The 23,988-nt window shown below is 45.7% G+C and overlaps 1 protein-coding gene across 1 annotated transcript in view; it reads right to left on the reverse strand.

Moving 5' to 3' along the window:
* LOC144685444 (carboxyl-terminal PDZ ligand of neuronal nitric oxide synthase protein-like) overlaps nt 1-23,988 on the reverse strand; it is a 138,874-nt gene that overhangs the window by 24,754 nt on the left and 90,132 nt on the right. Inside the window, exons 3-7 of the mRNA XM_078549950.1 lie at nt 20,549-20,641; nt 18,439-18,497; nt 11,842-11,950; nt 8,463-8,604; nt 7,746-7,885 (exon numbers count right to left, since the gene is read on the reverse strand). Coding sequence (XP_078406076.1) covers nt 7,746-7,885; nt 8,463-8,604; nt 11,842-11,950; nt 18,439-18,497; nt 20,549-20,641 — 543 coding nt within the window. The remainder of the gene's footprint in view (nt 1-7,745; nt 7,886-8,462; nt 8,605-11,841; nt 11,951-18,438; nt 18,498-20,548; nt 20,642-23,988) is intronic.

The raw sequence follows: 23,988 nt of genomic DNA on the forward strand, positions 1-23,988 counted from the left end.
TCATAAATACTAAAAACAAAATCAGCCCATCTCAAACCTTCCCGTCCTCTCCAAAGCCTTTGAATGTATTAATGTTAACACTATATAAGGCATCATTAGCAAGGGAGGAGCAGACACAGTGTGAACATGAGAGGGGCAAGGATCAATTGAGTCTATTTCTAAGAGCTGGACTGCAGCTGAGAGTGAGACTCCATCCAGTGAAACTTCATGGAAGGCCCACCCACTCTGTGATGCGTTATATAAACACACTGAGGGACTTGGACACAGGTGAAAGGTCAAGAACACAGCTTATAATCAGGAAACAAAAACACCAAGGAAAGAAATTGTGCACTATCCGACCAATAATATTAACTATGGAGTAATATGACAGACCAGGGAATAACACTTCCCAGAACACCAGAAGTTAGATACAAGAACATCTGAGAATGATAATCTAATTTCACACTCCTGGGGCAGGATTCTGAGCTCGTCGAGCGGGCATGTTGGGCAGGCCTGGGGGCAGCCAGGAAACAGTCTGCTGCCCGTGATCGGCCCCCGATCATGATTTCACACTGGCGGGCCAATTAAAGCCTGCCCAGCGTGAAACGTGGCTTGTCACTGGCCGGGAAGGGCCGAGAGGGGGCGGGTGCCTGTCGGCCGCCGGGTCCAATGGCGACCCGGCAGCCAGTTTAGAAATGGCCCTGGCAGCCCCCGGAAGGCTGCCACGGACGAACAGCTGTTGTGTGTCAGCAAACTCAAGTGATGGAGTCGAGTGCGGCTAGAGACGCCAGGTGGGAGGGTAGGTCAGGTAGGCAATCAGCCCCCCCACTTTTCGGATGAGTGCCTCGCCGTCCTCTTGGAGGAGGTGGCTCCCAGAAGGGACACCCTTGTCCCCAGAGATGGGAGGAGGAGGCCACCGCATCAAACAGAGGGCATCGGAGGAAGTGGCAGCGCTGGTTAGCAACCATGACGTGATGTAGCGCACATGGGTGCAGAGCCGGAAGAGGTTCAATGACCTGCTGTGCTCAGGAAGGGTGAGTACTGTGTTGGCATGGGTCACTGTGCAGAAGTGTTAAGGTGTGGCCGTCCTCCTGTGGACCTCAGGGGTGCTAGAATTTGAGTGCAATCTGTCAATGATGCCGAAGCTGACCAAGGGGGTGAGCCCTGGCTGCTTGGACTGAGTGCCTTGCGGCTCGAGGGCCACGATTCGGAAGTGCCCTGCAAGGTGTTCCTCAGCTGGGGTTGGCTGGCTGCAATGGCACTGCAGGTAGAGAGTGGACTAATCAATGCTCCTCTGTCCTTTCTGGAGAAGACAAGCCATAACCAAGCAGAGGGGGCACATACAGGCGGAGGCCGTCCAACCTGCTGCTGCTCAGCCGGTTCGAGCAGGACACCCTCGAGCTCCACATGCAACTGGGCATGGAGAGGCGGGGGTGCCAGATGAAGGTAAGAGTGCAGTGCACAGAGCTGAGAGTTTTGGATTGTACAGCCATTCTAGTGTAGTGTCTTCATTGATGGGAGCCTCGAACCTGGAGTCCCCATTGATCATTGGAAGACGATGGCACCATGATGCAGATCTCCATTGTCTCACCAGGGTGCCTGGCATGCACAGTGACAGTGTGATGACTTTAACTAATGACATGTCCTTGTTCTCCCTTTTAGGTTTGCCAGCATGCAATCGCTCTGTGGACCCCAAAGGGCCACCCCTGATGCTGGAGGGCCACCAGGCTTCACTTGCACCTGTGTCACACCCACTCTCTGAAGCAGGCACCAGTGCAAATACCAGCACCTCGGTGGGCATTACGTCAGCAGCCAGAATGTTGGTGCACATTGGTAAGGGCACTTCACACTCACTTGAGGTGCAGGCGGAAGCAGAGAGTGCCCAGGGCACCGGCAGTTGGAGAACTGCTGGGGCCCAGGACGATGCTCAGTCGAAAGCTGATGATGAATCTCTGGTATCATACATTAGGCAGCAGTGGGATGTGCAAGAGAATCTGGAGATCCACGAGGGTCTGCGTGCCATGGTCTCCATTGTGGAGGAGTCCATGCGGAGCGTAAGCACTACATTGACCCTCATGGCTGAGTGCACTGCCTCCTCCATTGAGAGAGTGGCGACTCTCATGGAGAGGCAGCTCCAGGGGCAGAATCAGGGGTTCCTGGGGTTGCGCTCGGACCTGAAAGCCCACACAAAGGCACTCACCTCAGGCAGTCAGTGTTAGTGTGGGAGATGGATGAGGCACCCAGTATCCCAGCTAGGTGCCTGCCCATCAATGGTGAGCAGGGAGGTCCAAAGCGACCTCACGTTGGCGCACGAGCTGCTTGTCATCTCTGCGAGTTCCTCTCAGGATGCTCTAGATGATGGCAGCAGCTCCTCCATCCCTCCGCTAGTCGCATCTGATGAGGCTGTGATGACTGGGGAGATGCCAGCTGTGGCACTGGCCGCTCCCTCCCAGACGGGGCCAGCACAGGCTCCACTGGCCAGAGGACGATCGCCAAAGTCATCAAGGCCAACAAGACTGCAGAGCCAGCAGCTGTCTCCAATGCCGGCGCCAGCGAGAGGGCTCACCAAGACATAGCACTTGGAAATGTAAGTTAAAGGCACCATGAGCACAAGGGGGACAGTTCACGGGTGATTTTCTGTTCATTTATATTTGGTTTATCTTTACTGGTCTGGGAATGAAGACCAGAGAAGGTTATGTAAGTTTGTTTGGAGTGTCAAAATGAGATAAATTTTGTTTTTGTCGTATTTTCTTGGTGCAGGGTATGCCAGTATGTAATGCTGCACGTGAGTGGCTCTAAACTTTTTTGCACAGGCACCGAGTGGACTTTGAGGTCAAAGGAAAGGGTAATTTCAGACATCCAGATGGAAGCGGCAGCCCTGGCATGCGGTTGAAAATGATCATTGGCAGCCTAGCTCAAGGAGCGTTGGATCAAGGCACCTGTGCTGTCCCTGCCTCCCTGGAGGTTACCGAGGTCTGCCTCCCCGCCCTCAGCATTCTCCTCACTGTGCTCCTCTTCTGACTCACTATTGGATTCATCGCCTGTGGCTTCTGCAGCTGCGTCAAGATCCTCTTCTTCCAGTGGGTCCCCCCTTGCCAGTGCCAGATTGTGGAGAGTGCAGCATTTCACTACTAATAGTAACACCCTCACTGGGGGGTTTGGAATTGCACCCCCTGAACGGTCCAGGCATCGGTAGCGCATCTTGAGAAGACCTATGGTCCTCTCTATAACTGCCCTTGTGGAGGTATGGCTCGTATTGTACCACTTCTCTGCCTCTGTTCTTGGGTGGCAGAGAGGTGTAATGTGCCACTTCTTCAACAGATAGCCCTTGACAGCCAACAGCCATCCATCCAGTCGGGCTGGAGCGCTGAAGAGCCTCGGCACCTTGGAGTGTCTCAGGGTAAAAGCGTCATGGGAGCTGCCAGGATACCTTGTACAGACTTGCAGAATCTGCATCCCGTGGTCACACTATCTGCACGTTCATGGAGTGGAATCCCTTCCTGTTGACGAAGGCACCCGGCTGACCCATTGGCACCTTTTGGTCATACGTGTGCAGTCGATTGCACCCTGGACGTGGGGTAACCCAGCAATCGCTGCAAGGCCTCTGGCTCACTCGGCCTGGCCGGCCTCATCCATATGATAAAGAATAAAGGTCAGTACCTGCCTGAACAGAGCTTCTGTCACCAGCTTGACGCAACTATGGACAGCTGATTGGGGGACTCCACACAGATCCCCCACTGACTCCTGGAATGAGCCGGAAGCATAGAAGTTGAAGGCCGCTGAGCCACTGGCATAGGGTGTCCATCCACACAGTTGGAGCTGATCTCAGGCCCAATCATCTGACAAATGGAGGTCACTATCACTCTTGAGAGGCGGAGCCTCCTTCGGCATTGCACCTCAGACGTATTGAGGTAGCTGCATCGCTGCCTGTAAACCCTGGCAGCGGGATAGTGGCGTCTTGTTCCGGCCCCTTCTGCCTTGGACTACCTGCTGGCCCTGCGCCCCTTGTGCCTGCGCCTCTCCTCCCAAAGGTCGCTCCCCTGGAAGCTGCATTGGGACACCTGGCCTCCTCTCCCTTCTGCCCCTCTCTTCCTCCTGAGAAGAGGTGCTACCAGTGGAGACCACAATCCCCATTACCAGGACAACGGAAGGCGGTGAAGGGTTCACACAGTCTGAATCCTCCAGGGGCCTGGGAGACACCAAGGAGCCCTGAAATGAAGTCTGGAAATGCTAAGAATGAGGTCCCGAACAGAGATGAAGCTGCCAAGTACCAGTAAGTCACCAGCAGCAAACAATGTACCAAACTGCCCACTACTGACACTAGTAATCCTGCTCACCCATGGATGAGGTTTTTGAAAATGTCGGCGGACTGCTTGCCCATTTTGCCCATGCAGCAAGTGCGAAAGCACACAGGCAACGACAAATCGCCATCAATTGGCTTTTAAATGGCCTTAAGTGGCCTCTTAATTAATGGTGGGCATGGCTCCGACACCCACTCGACCCTGCCGACTGAAGTATCGTGCGAGTGCACGATGAAGTCACCCGGGATCATCGCACGCTATTTTACGCCCGATCCGGTCAGGCGTGCATGCGCCCGTGAGACATAAAATTCAGCCCCTGGTGAGGATCCTTGCTGTCTAACAGCGCATATTGGAAATTGTAGCAGAAGCTAGAATTTCTGAATGTGTGCCTTGAATGAAGTTGGTGCGCTCCCTGGTTGGAGAGGAGGGTCAAATAATTACCCTATTGGAGAAAGAACACTTACAAATTAAAAAGCTAATCAGTAAAAGAACATACAATGACGGCCTCACTGCCTCACCAGTGACACGGACTAGGCGTGTTTTAGTCACTGTACTGTACAGATGGGTGTTTGCAAGTTGATGGAGGTGCTGTACCATGTTTTGTTTATCGGTAGAGCACGCTCTCCCAATCTCTCCTGCAGAAGAATCAAATAGCCTGAGGAAAAGGGACCAAGGCAGTAATCGACAGGCTGCTGAGCTTCCTCAGTGCCAATTTATTTCCTGAGAAAATTAAGAAACTTTCTCATCCAAAATGGACCTGAAGGTGCATTTATTTACCTTTGAATCCAATCTGCCCACAAAGAACATGGGGTGTGTGCGCGCTTGCACGCGCGCTACATTTTGTACCATCGCCAAAGAGGATTCGATGACCAGGGCCTGCAGCTACTACACTTGATGCTCCTTAAATCCCATTGTTTTTCCAGAAAGATTCTGCCCAATGTGTTTCCTGTGGTAAAGTATTCCTGTCATTAGAAACCAGTGCTTTGTGTGTGTGGGGGTTTTATAATAAGGTAAGTAATAAAAATTCAATAATGCTATTTATAAGAACTTTCCGGATTTGCACATTAAACTTGCCACCGAAAGTTAGGGCTGGAACATAACAGTATTTTTGATGTGATAATTATTATTGCAATGCCAATCAACCTCTCTGGCCCAGAAAGGGAACAATTTAAACTGTTTAATCTTGTTTTTACATGGAATCTATTGTTGTTTAGAAATTTTAAAAATATCAAATTTAAAATGTTAACATTTTTTCTTACTTTTCCTTTCTGTCATTTTGTTCCGCCTCTCTGAATCTAATCTTCATTTCCTTCTCTTTATTCTTCTGTCTGTATCTGATTTGACATTGAATTCATCACCTTTAACTCACTTTCTTCTCTGTCCTTCCACTGCTTCATTCCAAAGCCTCAAATCTTGGACCTTGTTGCCTGCTTTGCTGCTGGAAATAGTGAGCAAAAAGGCCCAATTTCGCACAGCCATTTTTGGTACATGAAATGCGTCCAAGCCATATCAGCTCTGGTAATAATCGGACCTCCCTGGTCGCGAAAATAGATGTTTAGGACCTAATTTAGGGGCCTCACTAGGATATTGGCCTGGGTTGAGCAGAGCAGGCACTGCTCACTTCTTTAGCTTCTTCTGTGGCCTAAGCCATCGTTCATAACATGATCATAAATTGGGGTCCTTCTACTAGCCCCATGACATGGGCTGCTGCTGGCCCATGCTCAGCCCCTTTTCCATCCCAGGACTCACCTGAGGGCCACTGCTTGCGTGACACTCAATTCAGATTAGAACTCCACGGACCAGCAAGCTGCCCAACAGGCACCTGTAGCTCACCAGAGCTCAATTTTGGATGAGTTTAGAGTCTGGCGTGCCCGCTGAGCTCATTGCCCATTCCACAACCAAAAACAGGCCTGAACTAGTTTGTAAGCCAATGCATAACTCTACCTTGAAAATGCAGATTTGTGGTACTTTGATGCTACAAAGTACAATTGAAAAATAAACAAGGGAGGCAGCGGATGGGTTCATTCAAAGGTTAGCTGCCAATCAGGCCATACAGCAAAGCCCTGACTTTCATTGTGCACAGTCAATCAAGGGCCTACAGACGTTGGCCCTGAATTTTTCAGTCAGTGTGCGGGGGCGAGCACGACACACTGGCGTTTAAAATGACGTGTGCCCCGACGTCATCGTGCTGTCTCGCGATGTTTCGTTCGACCGGCCCGTGCCGGAGTCGGCTGCGTGCCTGCCGATAAACGATAAGCCTATTAAGGCCATTAACGAGATAATTAGTGTCATTGTTAACGCTGCCCGTCCAACCTTAAGGCTGACGGGCAGGCGAAAAGGCCAAGCGGCCTTTACGTTTTTAGGAAACCTCGTCCACGAGCGGGATGAGGTTTCCTAAAGCTTCTATGAATCAAATAAAAAAGTTTTCTGAAATATAAAAACACGTCCCATCTCATGTGAAGGGACGTTTAATAATTTTTCCCCCATTTATTTATTTATTTCAATAACCTTCAATCTCCCTGAGGAGCGCTGGTCCCGGCTCTCCCTCCTCCCCACACTTGCACAGGTAGCGCTGAGCCACTCGCGTCTTACGCTGGGCGGGCCTTAATTGGCCTACCCGCATAAAATGGCGGCGCGGAGCCAATCGGTCAGCTCTGCAACTGCCCCCTCCTGCTCTTGCTGACTGAAAAATTCAGGCCATTGTGATTCTGGACTTTCTGTGGGCTGAGTTCTATGTCCCTCGGGTGGTATTTCACTCGGCGGGCGCGCGCAAAAGTCAGAATTAAGACGGCAATTAAGCCCATTAATGGGGCAATTGTCTCCGATTTTTTGTGGCCCGTCCAACGTTACAGTTGGCGGACGGGTGAATCAGCCAGGCGGCCTTTGCATTTCTCATCAAACCTCATCCAAGGGCGGGGTGAAATTTCTGTTATGAAATAAAATAAAAATAAATATCTGTATCAGCTATAATTTCAGGTGATTGATTGATTATGATGCATGGACACTTCTGTGCAGCTTTTTCAACCTTTGTTTTAGTATTTTCAAACCCAGCTGACTGGAAAAGGCTGTTCCCTGATTGGTGAATTATGAATAAGCCAGGAATAGCCTTTTGAAGCCCTCCGGGCTCATGAACTTTAATGAGACGAATGTCCAAAGCTGTTGAAATCGGGTGTGCGCATAAATGTGAAGATTGGAAATGGCAGGTTTGGGATCAAAGAAGCCTGCAGGGTACCTCTCCGACACTCTGTTATAGGATATGCATTTAAATTCATTGTATTTTCCCTTGCTTTGAGACTTTGGTGCAGAAGAGTAACGCAGTCTCCAAACAGTTAACACCGTTTCATTAGCTTAATTCTGTTTTAACTTTCAGTAGTATGAGCATGGAAAATATTCTCTAATTCCATTATGAATCAAAGAAGACAATAATTATATCCTAAGCAGTGTCAGCTTGCTTAATCAGAGTACCTGATAATTTCTTTCTTTATGAGTTTGTGCCGAGTTAATGATTTCCAGTTCAATCCCACCGCACGGTAACTCACTGGTGCTGTAGGATTCCACATCCTTGTCCACTGACCCGTTCTGTTCTGCTCCAGGTAACTGGTGACCTATTTAAAGAGAGTGGGAAAATTGGAGTGCTGTAGAGGCTGGAGCCAGTTATGAACACTGGATACACTTCCAGTTACAACTACTGGTGCTGAACGTGAAAAAGCTCCAGCCTGTTCAGTCTTTCCTGATAGTTATAGCGTCTCAGTTACAGGATCATCCTAGTAAATTTTTTTTTTTGCAGCTTCTCCATGATCTCTTTGTTCTTTTTATTATATGGAGACCAGAACAGTGCACAGTATTCCAAGTGTGGTTTATACTGTATTTCATCAACATTTATCAGTTCTACTTTGACAGTAATGTTGAGTTCATCTGTTCTTATTCACCATCTGGAAATTACGGTTGCCAACTTTCAGGAGCATATTTCCTTTCTGCTTACCTCAGAACACTGACCTATGTGATATTTCCAAATTACAGATGCTGTGCAGCACCTCCACACATCTGAAATCAACCATTAAAATAATGAACATTATTTGCACCACATCAAGTGAACCTGGCACCACTAGGCAGCAACACCTGCCCGCTGGACATCAAGGTACCTCCCAGAGGGGAAGGTTATGTTGGAAAGGCTAACCTTACCTCCAGCGAATTGTTCTCCTGTTGTCTTGTTGCTTGCACCATCCGCCTGCCCATCTGCATTTTGCTCAGCATGTTGTAAACTCAGCTTATGACAGACCTCAAAGGCCTGCCCCACCGTACGGACAATTCGCATTGCTTGGCTCTGGGGCAGAAAGATTGCTGAATTTTAGATACACTTGCAAATCATCGTGACAGAACAGTTGTTATGACCGATGCAGTTGGTAAAGCGGAGTTATTTAAAAATCCCAGAGGGAAATTTTAAACAACTGTCATAACCAATAATTTTAAGTGTTATGTTTGAGATGCGACTCTAAACTCAGGAATCAGACCACTAGTTCTTGAGGTTTTACATTAAACTAAATGAAACATTTTATTAATTTACACAGGTTAAAATATATGTACACATGGCTACAAATTACTACTATCATAACTTTTAACAAATTCCCAAACTAATCTTCATTATGGCAACAGCAACCCGTAGACTTTAAGCAGACACCAGGCAAAGCATATTCAACTTATGAATTCAAAATGAGGTTCTTTTCACTGTGGAGCCATTTGGAGGCTTGCAGCTGCCTTTTCATCTTACATTGCCTCTGCCCTGCACACCCGAAAACTACTGAAATTATACCTACCACCACTGATTGAATTCAAATTCTCATTGTCTCACCAGCCTCTTTGAACTTTATCTTTAACAATGAAACCCCATTCATTGTACCAATTTTATTAGTAATATAAACATATTGCTTGGTATCCGCTAGAAAGGCGTCAAGTTTTCACCCCACTTCTTGAATGCTCTATTCAAAAAATGCAAATGCACGCTATCTCTCATACATATCAAAACTAGTACATATCAAAGCACCCAGATTAGCTGTCTTTAATGCAATTAAGATATACCCGCAGACTAAACCTCTATTTTAAAAGAAAAATATTTTCCAAAATATTATATACATTAATAGCTTCATGACACAGTGCTTTATAATTACTAGAATACTAGCATTTACATAGTATATTATAACATATTCAAAAAAATTTCAAGATCCATGTAGCACATTATTTGATGTTACTGTTGACACATTGACAAACTTTATATGACCCAAACATTAACATGAGCAAATATGTTTGATTCCACTTTCCATTATTCTAATTATAAAGTGCGTTTCATTGTAACAGAGCTGGGTGCAATGCTTTTTCACCATCGGCACCCAGCTTCAAAGCTAGTCTAGTTAGTAAAGTGAGCTTGCTGCAAGGATCCTGAGTGAAAGGAGTCTCCGCTCAGTAGTGGAAGTGGCTGAGGTACACTGTTGTGTAAGAACAGATGGACTTGTTCATTCAACTTAAAGAAAAACGCAGCAATGTGGGAACACAACTGCTGCAATTCAGAATTTCCTGTGGTTAGACAGCCTGGCACTCACTGCTGGGGTCCACACTTTAAGAAAGGCAACCCAGGGAGAATACAGATGAATGTACATCGAATTTACAGAACATAAATAGGCTACTTTGGGCTAACAGGGCTACCATGGTGTTTATGCTCCAGAGTCTCCTCCCACCTCGTTTCGCCTCACCCTATCAGCATATCCTTCTATTCTTTTCTCAATCGTTGCAATTATGAGGTTTATAAGATTATTATATTTAGGGGCTGTAGCTTTAAATATAGGGTAAATTACATAACGTAGTAGCACATTCCACACTCTAACCACTCTCTGAGTAAAATAAATTTCTCCTGAACTCCTTATTGGAATTTTTTTATTATTATTCATTCACGGGATGTGGGCTTCGCTGGCTGGGCCAGCATTTATTTCCCATCCCTAGTTGCCCTTGAGAAGGTGTTGGTGAACTGCCTTCTCGAACCACTGCAGTCCATGAGGTGTAGGTACACCCACAGTGCTGTTAGGAAGGGAGTTACAGGATTTTGACTCAGCGACAGTGAAGGAATGGCAGTATATTTCCAAGTCAAGGTGTTTTGTGGCTTGGAGGGGAACTTCCAGGTGGTGGTGTTCCCATCTATCTGCTGCCCTTGATCTTCTAGATGGTAGTGGTTGTGGGTTTGGAAGATGCTGTCTATGGAGCCTTGGTGAATTCCTGCAATGCATCTTGTAAATAGCACACATTCCTGCTACTGTGTGTCGGTGGTGGAGGGAGTGAATGTTTGTAGAAGGGGTGCCAATCAACTGAGCTGCTTTGTCCTGGACAGTGTCCAGCTTTTTGAGTGTTGAGGGAGCTGCACTCATTGAGGCAAGTGGGAAGTACTCCATCACACTCCTGACTTGTGCCTTGTAGATGGTGGACAGACTTTGTGGAGTCAAAAGGTGAGTTACTCATCGCAGGATACTTAGCCTCTGACCCACTCTTGTAGCCACAGTATTTATATGGCTAGTCCAATTCAGTTTCTGGTCAATGGTAACCCCCAGGATGTTGATAGTGGGGGATTCAATTATGGTAATGCCATTGAACGTCAAGGGGCAATGGTTAGATTCTCTCCTGTTGGAGATGGTCATTGCCTGACACTTGTGTGGCATGAATGTTACTTGCCACTTGTCAGCCCAAGCCTGGATATTGTCCAGGTCTTGCTGCATTTGGACATGGACTGCTTCAGTATCTGAGGAGTCGTGAATGGTGCTGAACATTGTGCAACCATACTACCTTGAGGAACTCCTGCAGTGATGTCATGGAGCTGAGATGACTGACCTCCAACAAGCACAACCATCTTCCTTTGTGCTAGGTATGACTCCGACCGGTGATTCCCATTGACTCCAGTTTTGCTAGGACTCCTTGATGCCACACTTGGTCAAATGTGGCCTTGATGTCAAGGGCAGTCACTCTCATCTCGCCTCGGGAGTTCAGCTCTTTTGTCCATGTTTGAACCAAGGCTGTCATGAGGTCAAGAGCTGAGTGGCCCTGGCAGAACCCAAACTGGGCATCAGTGAGCAGGTTATTGCTAAGCAAGTGCCGCTTGATAGCACTGTTGATAACCCCCTCCATTACTGTACTGATGATGGAGAGTGGACTGGTGGGGTGGTAATTGGTCAGGTTGGATTTGTCCTGATTTTTGTGTACAGGACATACCTGGACGATTTATTAGTCACCATCTTATATTTATGGCACCAAATTTTCCACATCTACCCTACCAAATGCTTTCGTAATTATACAGACCTCTATCACGTCATCCCTCTGCCTTCTCTTTTCTAGAGAAAAGAGCCCCAGCCGATTTAGCTTTTGCCAACCTTCAATATTGGAATCTCACTTCAGCAACAAGTTAGTGTTTTGGAGAGAGGTTTTTTTTCCTGACAAGTTCTGCTCATGAAAATGGATCTGTGTCCTGCACTGAATATAAAACGCATGCACACACCGGTAACACAAAATATAAGAAAAGGGTTCAAACCTTTTTCTTTGATTTAAACACATTGCAGCGGAAGGTATTGCTGATGCCATCCCTGGCAATATAGCTGAATATCTTTAAATCCTGGGAATCATGTGAGACATAGAATATTCTAGAAACCAAGTAAGAAAAAGGTCATTAGTAATTAGTAACACCACCATATCAGATTGATGCCAAGTAACATCACAACACATTATTGAAAAGGACAATTAAAAATATAAGGGTTTACTTGTTTCTTAACACCAGTACAGTGTAACCTGGCTCCCAGCTGCAATTAAATGCATTGGTTTTTCCCAATTTGCTGGTTTCAGCAGTTTTAGGTTCAAAAACACCACATATATGCCAACTTTAGGATTCAAGGTCCAGGATGCCTGTCTTCTACAGGTTTTTTTTCTCCCCCAGCTCACATTGAAAACACTTGCTGAATGCAACGTTTGTCATGTAAGCCTTATCTTCTGAGGCAACTTTGATTGTATTCACACTTTGTGGAGTGCTGATGTATCACCCCATTAACTCATACCATTAACTCCACACTGTGCACAAACAGTCCAGTTCCTCACTCACAGGATCTGGAGATTAACTTACACTGGCTCGATTCCTACCTCCTGACCAATTTGCCCCAACTTGTTGACTCTCAAGCTGCATAAATGCCTCCGTTTCTTTAAGCTACTTCTAGTGAGAACATGGTTTTATTTTATAAGCCTGAGGAGCAAGTAGAAAGAAAAACAAAATATCAAATAACTTAATCCAAACAAGTTAGGATATGCTTCGGGACAAACTCTGAATGCTATTTAAACTTTGAATGTTGGTGTTTTTGGGAATCACATTCAAATACTCATTGATTTTTTTTCCACTTTGCTTCTGTTGAAAGTATTATTTGGCTCGCAGAATCAGTCCAGCAACTGAAACCTTCCCTAGTAAACTGGAAACTCTGCCATAGGGCTGCTGGCAATGATTAACTTGAAATTCTCCACAAATACTAAATTCAACCAGGTGGTAAAAATGATTTCCAACTCAACAATGTGATTTCTAAACTGAGGTCTACTCAAGCAGATGCTGAGAGGGTGTTTCCCCTCATCAGGGAGTCTAGAACCAGGGAAATAATTTCAGAATAAGGGGTTGCCCATTTAAGATGAAGATGAGAAGGAATTTCTTCTGTCAGAGGGTTGTGAATCTTTGGAATTCCCTACCTTAGGGCTGCAGAGACTGAGTCATTGAATATATTCAAGGCTATATTGACAGATGCTTCAACCATAGGGATGTGGGGGCAGGAAAGTGGTTGAGGCCAAGATCAGGTCAACCATGATCTTATTGAATGGCAGAGCAGGCTTGAGCGGCTGTATGGCCTACTCCTGCTCCAATTGCTTATGCTCTTGTGAGACCGCAGCTCCTGATAGCTCAAGCATTCTCAAGCACAATTTATTCACCTCCGACTCCAAACTGCCTTTAATATTCTGGCGTTAGGCAGCAACGGGGACACAAAAAGAGAGGGAGCAGATTAAATGACTGAGAGTAGCACCAACATGCCCTGAACACATACACCAGGCAACAACAAGAATGCAGGAGGTCCAGATTTCAGTTTCAAGATTGCTCATCATACAGGATGAATCCTGCACTTTGTTATGCTACTGCCCAATTAATTATGTTTGACATTTCCACTGTAACAGCCATTCCCAATTGTAAGCAAAGGCTAAACTCACTAATTCTATTACCAGGGCCTTGGTCTATCATTATTAGCATTGACTGCAATTTAATCTGAAACAATAGATGATTATAATTTCAATATTCACATGTTTCCAGCTCCAACACCTGAGAGTCCATGTAATCAACAGGACACAGAAAACATCAACAGTTTGGCCATTATCATACATTTACTCTATTAAATGAACTCAGCTGTCCTCTTCCATCCCCTCTACTGTGGCTCCTTTGGGTTCCTTGATCTCCTATTATTATAGGGGTATATTGATTTACTGGCACACACCTCCTGAACACCGTAAATCCATACCCTTTAAAATTTTCAAAGCGCCTGCTCCCACCTTGTTTCTCTCACTTTATAACTTATTAATTAATTTTGTGAATTCATTACAAAGCCTATTATGATAATTGTTCATCTGCACCAAGAATTTTTAAATGATCAATAATTTGAATTAACTTTGGATGCTAAAGGAAGTGGCACTGGAAATAGTGGATGCGTTGGTTGTCAAATTCCAAAATTCTGAAGATTCTAGAACAGTCCTGGCAGATTGGAGGGTGGCAAATATAACCCCACTATTTAAAAAAAGAGAGAGGGGAAAAACAGGGAATTACAGACCGGTTAGCTAACATCAGCAGCAGGGAAAATGCTAGGGTCTATTATAAAGGATGTGATAACAGGGCACTTAGAAATTATCAAAGGGATTAGAGAAAGTCAACATGGATTTATGAAAGGGAAATCATGTTTGACAAACCTACTGGGGTTTTTTGAGAACATAACTGGCAGAATAGATAAGGGAGAACCAGTGGATGTGGGGTATTTGGATTTTCAGAAAGCTTTTGATGAAGTCCCACATATGGGGTTAGCATGCAAAATTAAAGCACATGGGATTGGGGATAATATATTTGCATGGGTTGAGAACTGGTTAGCAGACAGGAAACAGAGTGTGGGAATAAATGGGTCTTTTTCGGAGTGCAGGTGGTGACTAGTGGGGTACTGCAGGGATCAGTGCTTGGCCCCAGCTATTCACAATATATACCAATGATTTGGATGAGGGAACCAAATGTAATATTTCCAAGTTTGCTGACGACACAAAACTAAGTGGGAATGTGAGGGGTGAGGAGGATGTTAAGAGGCTTCAAGGTGATTTAGGCAAGTTGAGTGAGTGGGCAAATACATGGCAGATGCAGTATAATGTGAATAAGTGTGAAGTTATCCACTTTGGTAGGAAAAACAGAATGGGAGAGTATTATTTAAACGGTGATAGATTGGGAAATGTTGATGTACAAAGGGACCTGGGTGTCCTTGTACATCAATCACTGAAAGCAAGCATGCAGGTGCAGCAAGCAGTTAAGAAGGCAAATGGTATGCTGGCCTTCATTGCAAGAGGACTTGAGTACAGGAACAAGGATGTCTTCCTGCAGCTTGGTGAAGTATTGTGTGCAGTATTAATCTCCCTACCTAAGGAAGGATATGCTTGCTATAGAGGGAGTGCAGCGAAGGTTCACCATTCTGATTCCTGGGATGCCAGGATTGTTGTATGAGGAGAGACTGGGCCGACTAGGCCTGTATTCACTGGAGTTTAGAAGAATGGGAGGGGATCTCACTGCAACCCATAAAATTCTGACAGGGCTGGACAGACTGGATGCAGGGATGATGTTTCCTCTGGCTGGGGAGGGGTCTAGAACAAGGGTTCACAAACTCAGGATACAGGGGTAGACCATTTAGGACTGAGATGAAGAGGAACTTCACTCAGAGGATGGTGAACCTGTGGAATTCTCTACCACAGAGGGCCCTGGAGGCCAAGACACTGGATATATTTAAGAAGGAAATGGATAGATTTCTGGACTCTAATGGCGTCAAGGGGTATGGGGAGAGAGTGGGAGTACGGCGTTGAGATAGGGGGTCAGCCATGATCATATTAAATGGCGGAGCAGGCTCGAAGGGCCGAATTACCTACTCCTGCTTCTATTTTCTATGTATCTAAGTTTTAAAAGGACTTTAAAGAAATGCACTGTAATGTGCTCACAGTGACTGGGATCCAGTGCACTGTAATGTGCTCAGGATGACTGGGATCCAGTGCAGTGAAATGAGTACACAGAGTGATTGGGATCCAGTGCAGTGTAATGTGCTCACAGTGACTGGGATCCAGTGCAGTGAAATGAGCACACAGTGGCTGGGATCCAGTGCAGTGTAATGTGCTCACAGTGACTGGGATCCAGTGCAGTGAAATGAGCACACAGAGTGACTGGGATCCAGTGCAGTGTAATGTGCTCACAGAGTGACTGGGATCCAGTGCAGTGTAATGTGCTCACAGTGGCTGGGATCCAGTGCAGTGTAATGTGCTCACAAGTGGCTGGGATTCAGTGCAGTGTAATGTGCTCACAATGACTGGGATCCAGTGCAGTGTAATGAGCACACAGAGTGACTGGGATCCAGTGCAGTGTAATGTGCTCACAGTGACTGGGATCCAGTGCAGTGTAATGTGCTCACAGTGACTGGGGCCCAGTGCACCGTAATGTGCTCACAGTGACTGGGATCCAGTGCACTCTAATGTGCTCACAGTGACTGGGATCCAGTGCACTCTAATGTGCTCACAGTGACTGGGGCCCTGTGTGGTGTAATGTACTCACAGTGACTGGGATCCAGTGTAGTGTAATATGCTCACAGTGGCTGGGGCCCAATGTATTGTAATGTGCTCACAGTGACTAGGATCCAGTGCAGTGTAATGTGCTCACAGTGACTGGGATCCAGTGCAGTGTAATGTGCTCACAGTGACTGGGATCCAGTGCAGTGTAATGTTCTTACAGTGACTGGGGCCCAGTGTAATGTAATGTGCTCACAGTGACTGGGATCCAGTGCAGTATAATGTGCTCACAATGACTGGGATCCAGTGCAGTGTAATGTGCTCACAGTAACTGGGATGCAGTGCACTCTAATGTGCTCACAGTGACTGGGATCCAGTGCACTCTAATGTGCTCACAGTGACTGGGATCCAGTGCACTCTAATGTGCTCACAGTGACTGGGGCCCTGTGTAGTGTAATGTACTCACAGTGACTGGGATCCAGTGTAGTGCAATATGCTCACAGTGGCTGGGGCCCAATGTATTGTAATGTGCTCACAGTGACTGGGATCCAGTGCAGTATAATGTGCTCACAGTGACTGGGGTCCAGTGCAGTGTAATGTGCTCACAGTGACTGGGATCCAGTGCAGTGTAATGTTCTTACAGTGACTGGGGCCCAGTGTAATGTAATGTTCTTACAGTGACTGGGGCCCAGTGTAATGTAATGTGCTCACAGTGACTGGGATCCAGTGCAGTATAATGTGCTCACAATGACTGGGATCCAGTGCAGTGTAATGTGCTCACAGTAACTGGGATGCAGTGCAGTGTAATGTGCTCACAGTGACTGGGATCCAGTGCACTCTAATGTGCTCACAGTGACTGGGATCCAGTGCAGTGTAATGTGCTCACAGTAACTGGGATGCAGTGCAGTGTAATGTGCTCAGTGACTGGGATCCAGTGCAATGTAATGTTCTTACAGTGACTGGGGCCCAGTGTAATGTAATGTGCTCACAGTGACTGGGATCCAGTGCAGTGTAATGTGCTCTCAGTGACTGGGATCCAGTGCAGTGTAATGTGCTCACAGTAACTGGGATGCAGTGCAGTGTAATGTGCTCATAGTGACTGGGATCCAGTGCAGTGTAATATGCTCACAGTGACGAGGATCCAGCGCAGCGTAATGCACATACAGTGACACTCAATTCCTGTCCTCTAAGAAGTTGAAGGTGTTGTAAATTACTGCTGGTCTCTGGCATCTCAATATACTAGCCCCATCGTTTCAACAATAAAATCCTACATTGATAATGCACCTGTAATGTACTATCCCAAGGCATTTCGCAAGTGCATTATTAGGATAGATGAGCACCGAATAATTTATAATCAGCACTGTACCTATTTTCACTAAGATGTGCCCTATCTAGAGAAATAGACGAGTAAAAGACATTATGAGGGCAAGATTTCAAGGAAAAAGAGGAAGAAAAGGAAGAGAATATCAATGCTGAATGGCTTGAAAATTAAAGTTATTGGAAAATGAGAGGACTGGCACAGGAGAGAGAGACATAGAAAGACGAGACCTGGGTGTCCTCATACACCGGTCATTGAAGGTAAGCATGCAGGTGCAGCAGGTGGTAAAGAAGGCAAATGGTATGTTGGCTTTCATAGTGAGAGGATTCGAGTACAGGATCACGGATGCCTTGCTGCAATTGTACAGGGCCTTGGTGAGACCAGGCTTGGAATATTGTGTGGAGTTTTGGTTTCCTTTTCTGAGGAAGGATGTTCTTGCTATAGAGGGAGTGCAGCGAAGGTTTACCAGACTGATTCCTGGGATGGCAGGACTGACATATGAGGAGAGATTGAGTTGGTTAGGATTATATTCGTTGGAGTTCAGAAGAATGAGGGGGGATCTCATACAAACCTATAAAATTCTAACAGGACTAGACAGGGTAGATGCAGGAAGGATGTTCCCCATGGTGGGGGAGTCCAGAACCAGGGGTCACAGTCTGAGGATATGGGTAGACCATTTAGGACTGAGATGAGGAGAAATTTCTTCACCCAGATAGTGGTGACCCTGTGGAATTCGCTACCACAGAAAGTAGTTGAGGCCTAAACGTTTTATGTTTTCAAGAAGGTGTTAGATATAGCTCTTGGGGTGAAAGGAATCAAAGGATATGGGGAGAAAAGCGGGAGCAGACTATTGAGTTGGATGATCAGCCATGATCATAATGAATGGCGGAGCAGGCTTGAAGGGCTGAATGGCCTACTCCTGCCTGCTCCTAGTTTCTATGTTTCTATGACTATTATGAGCCAAGGACTAGCCTTCGAGCAGAGCACACATGATGACCGTACCTGTAAATAGGATCGTGCATCACCAGCATCTTATTCAAATCCCACGTCCATTCCTTTCTCTAGAAAAAGAAGACATCTTTTGATTAAAAGTTGACCTTTATCCTATACACAAAGCACAATCCTTTATGGGGTGCAAAACTCTCACCTGAATCAATGGGTCAAGCCACCTGACCATACATTGTACTCTTTTAGATCAGGAGAACACACTTAGACAGTAAGTTCTTCCACTTCTGCTCCTTTGAGTGGAAAATTTTTATTAATATACTATAGCTTCCTGGGTAAAGTATGAGTAATTAGGGTTGGGCAACAAACGCTGGCCTTGCCAGTGATGCCCAGATCTCATGTACAAATCAGAAAAATGGCCTTTACAACAAGCTATGATTTTAGATGTCGGTTTTGGGATCTCTTACCCATGAGAAGGACTTTGAATGAATTTATACTCGATATTATAAGATTAAGTTGAGCTTGCAAAAGGTCACATGGACCATGTACAACTTCTGTGAATGCAGGTTAGATTCAGAGGGAATCTCTGTCCAAAGTGGTGTATCCTGCATATCTCGTCGGTTCATCCAGTAAATATCCACACACATGTTGGAATAGTTTCATTCGTGTGAGTTCAGTGGGGATTAGCTGCCAGGATCCTACAATTAGGAGGGTTCCATTTTTAGCTTGAGAGGCCAATGAGGCAAGGTCAGAGGTCAAGTCTTTGGCTTCCTGTCCAAACTGAGACAAGCCTTTATAATCTGTAGAAATTGAGAGTAAAAGCCAGATGCGGTAGGAAAGAATTTTCTCATTGTTCAACAGAAAACTTTTGATCATATTTGGGAAGTTAGCAAGTGAATTTAATTGTGATAGTGCTGCTTATTTGCAACATTTTGAGAAACGTACAAATGATTGTAATTCATTAAGAGTTATTCCATTTGTTCATATGTTATGCTTAAAAACAAGAGTTTGTTTCTTTACAATTAGCCTTAGCACACTGCAATGCCTATCAGTCTGATTGCTAAGCGGGAACATGTGTCAGATTACAGTATCCAACTCTCATAGCAAGTAGCTTCACCATAATGACCACAGATCATGCTGTCACATTACTTGATGGTAATGGAAACCTCCTGATCATAGGTAACATGGAGTCCGTTTACGGGAGACAGCCGTGATTCTGAACCCTGAGCGAGTATCCGATACAGCCCCAGAGTTTCCAACTCAAGGATTTCTTGTTTGCATGAATTTTTAATGTACTAATTCGCCCTTGCTAATAGTAGGATTACAAGTTTTGTCCTTCCAAACTCAGGGTATATTTGGAAGTGAATATTTTATGTGGTTTAACAGTGGGTGAAGTACTGCAGCTGATAGTATTACCACTTTGATGGGAGCACTTTGAGGCTGTAAATGAAGAATCATATCGGCGCAACATGAAGTGTTTTGGCTTAGATACAATTTTCCCTACAACTGGAAGGCGGGGGTAGATGTCCAGGCTTTGACAAACCCTGGTTTTTGCATGACACACTGATGGTATCATTAAAACAAATTATATTGAATGGCATGCATTTTCCCATTGTCGGGATGTGGGCATTGCTGGCAATGCCGGCCTCTATTGCCCATCTCTAGCTGCTCTTGAAGAGGTAGTTATGGGCTGGCTTCTTGAGCCACTGCAGTCTGTGTAGAGAAGGTGCTCCAACAATATTATTACGTAGGGTGTTTCTGGATTTAGATCCAGCAATGACGAAGGAATGATGAAATATGTCAAGTCAGGATATTGCGTTCAGCTGCCCAAGTAAATGTGGTAGCAAATGGGTCCAAGGATTCACAAAGTTCCCCTGAAAATGTTCTTCCCAGGCAGCAGTACAGAGGGCAGCAATAAATGGAACAACAAACCCATCAGATTTATTGTAGGTGCTGACTGACCTGCACTGCATCTTTTTCCAGGTTTTTGGTATAGTCACAGCTGGATGGGCATGATGGTTTTATATCAATGCCAGTCGCAGAGCTAATGGCCTTGAGAATAATGCATTGGGGATGAAGATAAAAACCAACTCAAAGAAACAGATCAAGGTCATCTGCAGCAATTAACAGTAAAGTCTCTCAGGAGAACGCAAAGTGGTAAACTTGCCTTTTGCTTTTTCCTCAGAACGATCCTCACTCCATCCACAGACACCACGATGCTCACCTTTTTCTTCTTAATGTTCTTGGCTTTGAACTCATACTGGGAATAAAACAGTATCAGTGTTACACCACAGCTCAAATGATGTCTGCAGCTGTCAACAGCAGATAAGGATGTGAGCAGCAACAAGAGTTGTAGCAATGCACATGGGGACCTGCTCCAGAGGATCATCATTGAAGATCAGGGTTTTCAAAGGTTCCATTCAGCCTGGAATAATGGCTGCAGTCACCAGAGAAATTATTTTGTGCAGACAGCGTATCGATAATGCTGCATTTGCTAAGCGCTGCGAATTGGTAATGGGAAACCTCACCCCCAGGAGCTTTACCATTTGATCCAGATGAATCCAGAGGAATGAACACTGTTATTGAATACACACACTTAATGATTTGCAAAAAACGGCTGACATTGCAGATTAATCAAATTAGGTTTTGTTGTGGTAAGAAGCTCGGGAAGTAGATATTACTTCAACCTGCGGGATCTGAAGCAGGTTACACAAGGATCAATCTGATCGCAGACACGTGACTTTCGAGCCACTTTCGGTTAGTCTGGTCACAAAAATGTTTAGATTCTGCCAAAAGGTATTCTGTGGCATACAGCTGCCTTGCTTTCCACAATGTCACCAGATTTCTGCCAGCTCTCTACAGTGGACACTGCAAGTGTAAAGCCATGAGAATTTTCGATTCTATTACTGTATCACTGACACGTTATTTCTGTACACTGATAAATGTTTGCTCGAACAGCAGTCCTAGTTTCTTCTCTGTAATTAAAACCGCCATTCAGTAGTTTGGGCAGTGTACCCAGGAGTGTGTCAGTATTTACAGTGGGTCCCTTAGATTGTGTCAGTATGTGAAGAGGGGTGGGTGCCCTGGGAGTGTGTTGGTATTTGCAGGATATCCCTGGGAGTTCCAATATTTGCGGAGGGCTCCCCCAGGACCTTGTCATTATTTTCAGGATGTTGTCACAGGAGAGTGTCCGTTTGCAGTGGGTCCCTGTGACTGTGTCAGTATTTGAAGCGGTGGGGGGGGGGGGGGGGGGGGGGTGGTGTGTGTGTGTGTGTGTCCCGGGCAGTGTCAGCATTTGCAGGAGGTCCCTGTAAGTCCCAGGTTTCCCTGAGATGTCAAGGGGTTTCCACAGGAGTGTCATTATTTTCAAGGGATTCCCATAAGGAGGGTGTCAGTATCTGCAGTGGTGTCTGTAGGCGTGCCAGCATTTGCAGGTAGTACCCTTGAGGAGTATGTGAGTTTTTGCAGGGGGTTATCAGGGTGTGTCAGTATTTACAGGGGGTTCCCAGGTGGTGTGTCAGTATTTACAGGGGGTTCCCAGGTGGTGTGTCAGTATTTACAGGGGGTTCCCAGGTGGTGTGTCAGTATTTACAGGGGGTTCCCAGGGGGTGTGTCAGTATTTACAGGGGGTTCCCAGGGGGTGTGTCAGTATTTACAGGGGGTTCCCAGGGGGTGTGTCAGTATTTACAGGGAATTCCCTTGTGTCAGTATTTACAGGGGGTCTGGAGGGTTATATCTGTATTTACAGGGGGTTCCCGGGGGTGTGTCAGTATTTACAGGGAGTTCCCAGGGGTATGTCAGTATTTACAGGAGGTTCCCGGGGGTGTGTCAGTATTTACAGGGGGTTCCCGGGGGTGTGTCAGTATTTACAGGGGGTTCCCGGGGGTGTGTCAGTATTTGCAGGGGGATCTCAGGCAAGTGTTCCTCACACAGTTACATTGGAAGTATCTGATACATTGATTGGCATGTTGTGAATAAACTGCTCTGCTGACAATGCCCGATTCTACTACGAACATACGAATTAGGAGCAGGAGTAGGCCACTCGGCCCCTTGAGCCTGCTCCGCCATTCAATAAGATCATGGCTGACCTGAATGTAACCTCAACTCCACATTCCTGCCTACCCCTGATAACCTTGTTAATCAAGAATCAATCTAGCTCTGCCTTAAAAATATTCAAAGACTCTGCTCACACCACCTTTTGATGAAGAGAGTTCCAAAGACTCACGACCATCTGAAAGAAAAAATTTCTCCTCATCTCTGCCTTAAATGAGCGACCCCTTATTTTTAAACAGTGACCCCTAGTTCTAGATTCTCCCACAAGAGGAAACATCCTCTCCACATCCATCCTGTCAAGAGCCCTCAGGATCTTAATGGTTTCAATTAAGTCACCTCTTACTCTTCTAAATTCCAGTGGACACAAACCTAACATGTCCAGCCTTTCCTCACAAGACAGCCCGCTCATTCCTGGCATTAGTCTAGTAAATCTTCTTTGAACTGCTTCTAACACATTTGCATCTTTCCTTAAATAAGGAGACCATTATTGTACACAATACTCCAGATGTGGTCTCACCAAAGCCCTGTACAACTGAAGCATAATCTCCCTGCTTTTGTAATCAATTCCCCTCACAATAAGTGATAACATTCTATTAGCTTTCCTAATCAACTGCTGTACCTGCACACTAGCCTTTTGTGATTCATGGACTAGGACATCCAGATCCCTCTGAATCTCAGAGCTCTGCAATCTCCCACCATTTAGATAATATGCTTCTTTTTATTCTTCCTGCCAAAATGAACAATTTCACATTTGCCCTCATTATACTCCATTTGCCAGATCTTTGCCCACTCACTTAACCCATCGATGTCACTTATGTCCTCCTTATGTCCTCTTCACAATTTGCGTTCCTAACTATCTTTGTGCCATCAGCAAATTTAGCAACCATTCCTTCGGTCCTTTCATCCCAGTCATTTATATAAATTGTAAAAAGTTGAAGTCCCAGCACTGATCCCTGTGGCACACCACTCGTCACATCCTCCAAACAAAAAAATGACCCATTTATGCCAACTCTCTGCTGCCTGCTAGCTAGCCAATATGTTACCCCTTACACCATGAGCTTTTATTTTCTGCAATAACCTTTGATGTGGGATAATGGTTTGTTTCACTTAGGCCAAACTCCAACATTTTTATGTAGGCTGGTGGCTCTCAGGTTAAGCCAGGGCTGTTTAGCGTTGCAATGTTACAGTACCACATCTCAGCCACTAGAGGCCCTCTGTAATCTGTGGGAAGACTCCAGTTGCCTTGGCTGCCAGAATCGCACTGCTGCACTGTTCAGATTATCCAAGAACTTTCTGTAGGTGCCAGGCCAAATTCTCGTCTGAGAGCAATCAGCAGGCGGTTTATTATGAAAACGAGTTTACTTTGATGCTGCGGGGCCACAGGTGCAAGATGACATGTAAGAGATTTAGAACAGAGGGCAGGGGAATCTTTTTTAATGGGAGAGTTGTGAGGCTCTGGGATTCGCTTCGAGGGTCAACATCTGAGTCAGAAACACTAGCACAGTGGCTATGCTACTAGGCTAGGGGTCTAGAAGCCTGCATTAATAATCGGGA

The sequence above is a fragment of the Cetorhinus maximus genome, chromosome 10 (assembly GCF_964194155.1).
Source record: "Cetorhinus maximus chromosome 10, sCetMax3.hap1.1, whole genome shotgun sequence".
Classification (NCBI taxonomy): Eukaryota; Metazoa; Chordata; class Chondrichthyes; order Lamniformes; family Cetorhinidae; genus Cetorhinus; species Cetorhinus maximus.